Consider the following 7,910-nt stretch of genomic DNA (forward strand, 5'->3'; position numbering starts at 1 on the left):
AGAGTATGGGTGCATAAGTTCATGTAAATAAAAAAATTAATGATTAAAATGGAAAGTTATCGTTATTTAAATGTCACACTTAGTAAATGTATTTTAATTCACATACAGCCAAGTCATAATCATTAAATAAGAATATTTAAGATAACCTATAACTAAAATTTTTATTGAAAATTTGATACCAAAATAAATCATAATATAATAATATTTAAATAGTTATTTTTGCGTGTTGCATAATAGTTATATATGACAAGCACACTTACTCCAATATGTCTCATCTGTAATGATATACACCACTATTAAAATACTTGCACATTTTAATTAGGTACTAATATTTAAAATCTTCATTATTGTTATTCCCTTCAAATATAATAACGCAAAACATTAATGAACTAAATCTGGACTTTTACGATATACATATACCATGTTGTTTATATCACGGATTCGCGCATCCGACTGACGCCGGCGATAACACCAGGGCTTAAACACTGTGTGTCGCGTTCGGCTCTTAACAAAAATAAATATATAATAAATGTCAAGGGTGCCTTCACGACTAGGCGTTAGTTAAATATAAATACTAACAACCTTATGAATAGCAAAAGGAATTAATATAGATAATCCAAGTGATATTGGAATAAATAATTGAATTTATTGATTTTATAAGTGATGTTAGGTACTTTGGTTAAGAATAATAAAATAAATAATAACAAGTGTGGAATGCCTATTTGGCACCCACCAGCTGAATAAAATATAAGGTAATAATAATATTGAAGTGCTTGATTAGCACACAAAAATAATAACAATAATATTGAATAATAATATAAAAACAGCTCGTCAGCTGGTTACCTGGAGAACTGGTGTCCGTTAGCGGTTTCGAACCAAACACTACCGTCTCAGGATGCGCACATTTACACAATAAAAATACAATATTATAATAATTAAATGTGCAGCAACCCGAGAACGTACGACTAACGAGCCACCAGTTCAAACGAATAAATCACTGAACACATGTAATTGACAACGACACAAAATTCACGTGCTTCTGTAAGTATCTTGTGGTACGCCCTGAATAGGGGAATAATATTAAATGATTGAACAGATCAAATGACTGAACGATACTTACAGAAGTAAATTCACAGAAGACGAGTAGTACAAGATGATTGAATATGTATGAAATATGAATGTATTGAATGAATGTTTGCTTCTTCAGCGAAAAATGAATGTATTTAGGTTAATGAAACAATGTGCTCTGGCTGGCAGTTGACTTCGACCGAACAGCTCGAAAAAAAAAAAGAAACGAATGTATTGAGTTGAATATGATGCTTTTACGAAAACGAATGAATATTTGAATGACCAATGACAAAACGCATAACTCACGAAAATGCGATCAGTACCACCTTAAACATTTAATACGACGAAATACAGACTTTCGGTGGCACTGAAAGCGGTACACAACTTTATGAATAACGAAAAACATTGAAAATACACGAAAAAATAATATGAAAATATAACCGTTGGAATACGCACATTACCCACTATCAGTAAGATAACACAATGTCACAATCTGACGGTGGGACAAAGCGCGCACTTCCCGATCCGTTGTCGTGAATCACACACACACATGCACACACCAGACAGCCAGCTGATTTGCTGTTGGCGCGGAAACGAAAACATTAATTTGTTTGCGGAGCGAACAGTGTGTTATCAGGGGTAGGACACTAATTTATTCTCGGCGGCGGGCTGATAATAGAGAATCAACCACTGCAGGTCAGCAGTAGGGGCATGTATCTGGGAAAATATGAAATCTTAACGTTTTAATTTTTGGTAGCACTGAATTTGCCATGATACGACGTTTTATTGTTATCTCAATTATATTAACGTATTAGAATTTTTAAAAATAATTCTATATTAATAGTTAATACCACTTTTTATTTATTTTTGTAATTTAATTGTATCAATATGAATGAAATACCTGAACATGTATTCACATAGTCGGACATGTTATTTTATTTCAATTTTTTTAAAATCTATGGTAAGTAGTAACATAATTAAGGTACCTAAAAATAAAAAAAATTGTATTTATAATATTGTATTAAATATTTGTATTTATATTCAAATACTTAGTGAGTAATCGCAAAGGGCATTTTTATACTAGTATTTTAAAAGTATTTTTAATACTGCTTTATTCCAATACTAGTATTAACTATTAGTTGTGTCCGGATGTCCGGTGAAGAGTTAACTCATTGTTTTAAAGCAATTAAATTAAAATAGTACATTTTATCGTATAAAAGTATGCCATATTTATTTTTCGTATATTAATGGTCAAACTGTTAAATGAACTGGCCCTACTGCGGACCTGCAGTGACTGACTCAAGCCTTCGTCCTATGCTGCCTGTATAAATTTTTATCAGTGTCCATTCTGATTGTTATATTCTGTGGTGTTATGGCCAAATCAGGTGACTGTGGCCTTGAAAACGGTCTCCAGGGGGGGGGGGGCGTGATATACTTTATCAATTTATTTCATATCAATATTATTGTGGCATACGAGGACTGGTAAGAAGTGTTGTTGTTGTGGACTTCGTATTGATTTCATCGTAGCCAATTATTTGCATGTTTCCCGCAGAGCGATAGGTAGATGAATATTAAGGTAACATATTGAGTTTTTATTGAGAAGAAGATGTTTATTATTATTGAAACGAAAGCGGTTTAGAAAATATGATAATTTTTAATGCATGATGGAGGGACGGTCGTGCTGCGGTGGTAAAGTTGTGGGAGATGCGCATCGACCGACGAAAAACGTGTACCTTGTCTCCTGGAACGGAACGTATTGCAAATAATCGATAACAAATTATGGTGGTCTGTGAACCCAACTTCAATGAAAAATGGGAAAACAGCATAGGAGATTCAACAAAGAGCTGTACGATGTAGTATCAGTGATAATCTTAGTTAAGGGACAAAACATACAATGGTTAGGCCACTTAATGGACAGACAATACAGCAATTGGATGGAAATCCAAAGAAAGAAGTAATCTAGGAAGATTCAGAAAGGACAGATTGACGTGGTGGAAAAAAATTCAAAATATTTTGGAGTTGAAAACTGGAAACAGATAGTTCACGATACAGACAGTATGGTGGCTAAGTACAGTTATATAGACAAAAACATATACGTGGCGGTTTTGGGGGTGAGGCAAGTGAAGCGCCTATATTTATTTATTTATATTTGTATTTTGTACTATTTTGAATTTTAAAATTTTAATCGTATAATGTAATTTTTAAATTGTATTTTTATATTTCAGACATTAAATGCTTCAGAATTTAAATTTAATAAACAAAAATGTTGATTATTACTTTTTTGTACAGAACTTGTACAAACGCGAGAATAGCTGCACGTCGCTGTAACGTATAACTTATGGGCTATTATAGCCATTTCCATTTAATATTGCGCCCGGCACCGCCATCGCGGGAGCGCTGAGATCGACAGAGGCGGTAGCCGCCGTCGCCTAATTTTGTGCATGCGATTGTGCATTCTACGCACAAACACGTAAGCTCGTAAAATAGTGTGAATAGCGCATGCGTAGAGGCGGCCAGAGGCGACTAAAATCAACCGCTCAACGACATTATAAATTTATAAACGTTGGCCGCCGGGTACATAAATTGTATGCAGCCGCGCTACTTGCTAGATGGGGGGCTACGCTCACCAGACGTCGCAGTGTCGCACGTCTGTTATCATTTGGTCGTAAAATATTATATAAATCTGTGAATATGATAAAATAATTGTTTTAGCACAGTCTTAGAAGATATCTTCTAAGACCGTGGTTTTTACTATTTTTAGTTTGATGTTCGATTTGAAGAATACAATAACATATTTTGTTCCTGTGTTAGAGTAATAGTGTATTTACTACTTAATATTTTTCTGCATCATGTAAAATTACATGTCAAAACCGCCACTGTTACCAATAGTCAAGGCAGTTGAAGAATAATAAGGAATATAATCATAACATAATATTATAATATATACAATTAATTTGATTTTTTTCAATCTCGAGATTTATAAATAAATATTGTTTAATTATTACTTACTATAATAAGTGTAATAATATTGATCTACATCGAGTTTTTCCATATCTATAATAAAATAAGATATTCATTATAAAAGAGTGGGCAAGTGGATAACGCTCTTCTGTACAGTTGCAGTTATAGGAGTCACTATAATAGATGTGTAAAATTTGAACTCAATTATATAAAATCATTGTATACGAAAAACTAATCTAAGCGAAGACGGTTTGGACTAAAATTTTATTGATATTTATAGAAAAAAAAACTAAAAAAAAATGGAAACAGCTCAAAATAAGTCAAAATATTTGGAAAATGTTATGGTGTGCGTATATGTATTTTTCACGTCGCTTTTGAAAACTACTGGGAAATTTTTACTTTTGACCCCCCAAAGTACCAACAAAATTCACTTTCCTATCAGAAAAGTTACTGTTGAAGAAAATCCAAGCACTTTTACTGTCCTAAAAAGTGTGACAGACACAAAAAAAAATTTTAAATAAAATAAAAAAAAACACACATCATTATAAAATCAATACATTCATCGCTTCGCTCAGAATCTAAAACCAAAAAAATTTTAAATTTAAAATATTTATGAAAGCTATAATCAAGTCAAAGTATTTTGAAAAATAATAAAATGTTATTAAATGATAAACATTAGGTGAAAATTTCAAGTAGAATTTGTTAATTTACTTGTTAATAGCCATGTCTAACTATGCAATGTCTAACTTCAAACACTCATAAAAAATTAATGGTTTCTCCAATAATCTTTCTGTTTTTTTTTAATTAATGTAGAAATCTTATTAGGAATCTAGTATTAAATTTTCAAATCTTACATATAAGCATTTTTATGAATTTCTAACCGAAAAATAATCTCCAAAATTTCGGGATTTTGTTGAATTTTGTCAACATTTGAAGTTCAAATACATATAAAAAAGAATCATACATATTATATATCTTTAATATTTTTCAAGTGATGTTAAATAATCTTACGAAATTGTAAGAATATGTGTCAGCTTTTGGCAGTTTTGTGACAGTAAAAATGCTTGGATTTTCTTCAATAGTATATGTTCCGGCAAGAAAGTGAATCTAGTTGGTATTTGAGGGAGGGGGACAACACTAGCACAGTAGCACACTACTCGATATTTTGCACTTCCAAGAAAATGTAGTGGGCACCCGTAGATATCTGCCATGCCCGGGTGGGGGATGGCGGCACCGTGACTTGCCCGAAGAAAAATGCCACTTATGGACCGAGGTTTGAACCAGCGCCGGTGTGCGTCACAACCGACGCCTTAGTCCGCTCGGCCACTCTGTCCCCCAATAAATAATTAATTAATGAAATATTATAAAAATCTTACCTGGGAATTCATTTTGTGCTTTTAAATAATTGAAATACGTAAATTTTTGTTGATTTTCAATAACAGGGTTTTCCTTGATTGGTTCTGAAAAATAAGTTAGAAATAATATAAGTACTTTTTATAAAACTCAACCAACAAGACTAGAAAAACTAATATGTCATTATTATGCCGTTTAAGATTGAATCTAGTTAGTGATCCGATACGATGAAACTATTATGACGTTGTGCTACCTACCTATGACTATTAATGATTAGAAATAATTAAACATTTTCATCAAAGTTTTATACTTTACCTACCAGTGACACATATTTAATTGTTGAAATAATATATCTTAATATAGGTGTACCAGGTACCTATATATTCATTCTGTCCGTGTGTGTGTGTTAGGTTAATTTTAGTCAGTTAGTTTTTGTGTGTGCTTGAGTGGGTCTTTGAATGGCTTAGATTCACAATAAATTGGACTCGGGGAGATGCTCAAACAGGGATTTTAAGATTTACGATGGATATTTTTGTTTATAAATGGTTGCTATTGGTTATAGGAGAAATAATTAATAGAAATTAGTATTTATTTATTATTGGTTGCCCATTGGTTATTCGGGCACAATTTTTTTAATAATAATCATAACAATAAAAAAAAAACCGGCCAAGTGAGAGTCGGAGGGCATCGGGCAGTTGGGTCCCCGCCTGATAACAGCCAATTTTATCAGCATTATTAAAATTGAGTGATAAGCACTTGTCCAAATATGGTATGAGTGGTTATGCGGCGGTTACTCTGTGGTTACCATGTGACCAACTTGATGTGGTGTTGCACAGCAAGTCGGGGGATATTTTCGATTAGCGGAGCGGAGCGACGGCGCCGAGGAGCGTAGCGACGAGTGCCACTAGCATGGCATCACTGACGTGACTTATTTCGTATTGGTGTCACTGCTAAATCCCTGGTATAGCCCTGGTATGTAATCCCTGATGGTTGGTATTAATTTGTAATTTTTTTATTTGAGGTTAGGTTCAAACTCTTGATTAAGGTTATCAACTATAATTTCTTATCACGGGACCCAATTCTTATCACGGGGACCCAACTGTCCCCATCCCAGAGTCGGACTCGCGAACGAAGTGTTCCGTACCTTTATCTATAAACATGTTGGCAACACTGCTTATATTATATATTCTAGGATTTTTAGTATTTGTTGTTATAGCGGCAACAGATCATCTGTGAATATTTCAACTGTCTAACTTTCATGGTTCATGATACACAGTCTGGTGAAAGAACGGACGGACGGACTACAGCGGAGCCTTAGTATTAGGGTTCCGTTTTACCGTATGGAACCCTAAAAAGGTAAAAACTGAAAATACGTCATATCGTGCACTTGTCAGTTTCCATGCATTGTTCACCTTAGTTCAGTCAAATGGTGATATTAAAAAAGAAAACAATGATAATCTTCTTTATTCTTCTTGCTTCTTTTTTATTGCCCTTCGCTCCAAGCTATATATTATGTGTTATACCACCCTTGTCCTACACCTCCATTATATGGCTATGTACTATTTGTATTCCTATGGCTGTGGGGGGAGAGGGGGAGCTATTAATTACCCGTCAATCTATCATCTGTCTAATAATCTCTTATTTGGCGTTCCTATCCCCTCTTTTATTCTAAATCAATTTCTAAAACCACTCCCAGTACCTCCGAAAAGAAGCTTCTCATTACATGACCAAACCATTTCAACTTATCCTCCTTCATTTTGTGTACAATTGGTGCCACTTCTACAATTTGCACTAGGTACCCCTAATTAATTAATTTCTGATTCTATTCTTCCTAGTCACTATGATGATAAAAAACCAACATATTATATTATAATTGCTAACCATCGCCAATATATAATTTGCGGTTGCTTATTCCTCAACAATTTATGTTCTGTAGCCTTCAGGTAAAATAATATTACATCACTTTTATGCAGCAATAAAATACATTATATTAAAGAAAATAATAATATCACTTATATATTATAGGTAGCTTTAAATAAAAATTTTTACTTACCGTATAACAAACACACCACGGATACAATATTTATACTTATTATAAAAATAATGAATGTACTTCTGTGAGAAATATATAGAGCCATTTTAAATGAAAAACACAATACTGCGACAATAGCCTTTAAATGTTCAAATGAAAATGATATATTGTTCACTACCTTCGAGTGCATAAATAAGTATATCTAAAATATATTATAATTCATTGTGTACCTCGATTTTCTTGCCAGTAACCAACTGAGTACACTCAAACACTAAAACATATGGAATCCGAATATTGACTTATTAATTGATGTTTTATGGAATTCGATTTCAAATAAAAAAAATTTAAAAACAATATAGAATAATATTATCGATATTTTCTTGTACATACAATTCCATTAAAGTGTAAGAAATTAGAAAATTAAAATGTTAGATAATAATTATTATATTTTATAACATTTATTAAATAGGTACAATTAAAAATCAAAAAACGAGGG

The 7,910-nt window shown here is 32.7% G+C and overlaps 1 protein-coding gene across 3 annotated transcripts in view; it reads right to left on the minus strand.

Annotated features, from left to right (window-relative positions):
• The window catches only part of LOC132942532 (uncharacterized), a 49,082-nt gene extending 41,487 nt beyond the window's left edge, over window positions 1–7,595 (minus strand). For all 3 annotated transcript variants that reach the window (XM_061011041.1, XM_061011040.1, XM_061011042.1), the window contains exons 1-4: window positions 7,436–7,595; window positions 5,406–5,489; window positions 4,078–4,122; window positions 261–275 (exon numbers count right to left, since the gene is read on the minus strand). In XM_061011041.1, the coding sequence (XP_060867024.1) occupies window positions 261–275; window positions 4,078–4,122; window positions 5,406–5,489; window positions 7,436–7,520 (229 nt within the window). In that variant the 5' untranslated portion in view covers window positions 7,521–7,595. The remainder of the gene's footprint in view (window positions 1–260; window positions 276–4,077; window positions 4,123–5,405; window positions 5,490–7,435) is intronic.
• Between the last annotated feature and the right edge of the window lie 315 nt (window positions 7,596–7,910).

The sequence above is a fragment of the Metopolophium dirhodum genome, chromosome 4 (genome assembly GCF_019925205.1).
Source record: "Metopolophium dirhodum isolate CAU chromosome 4, ASM1992520v1, whole genome shotgun sequence".
Lineage (NCBI taxonomy): Eukaryota > Metazoa > Arthropoda > Insecta > Hemiptera > Aphididae > Metopolophium > Metopolophium dirhodum.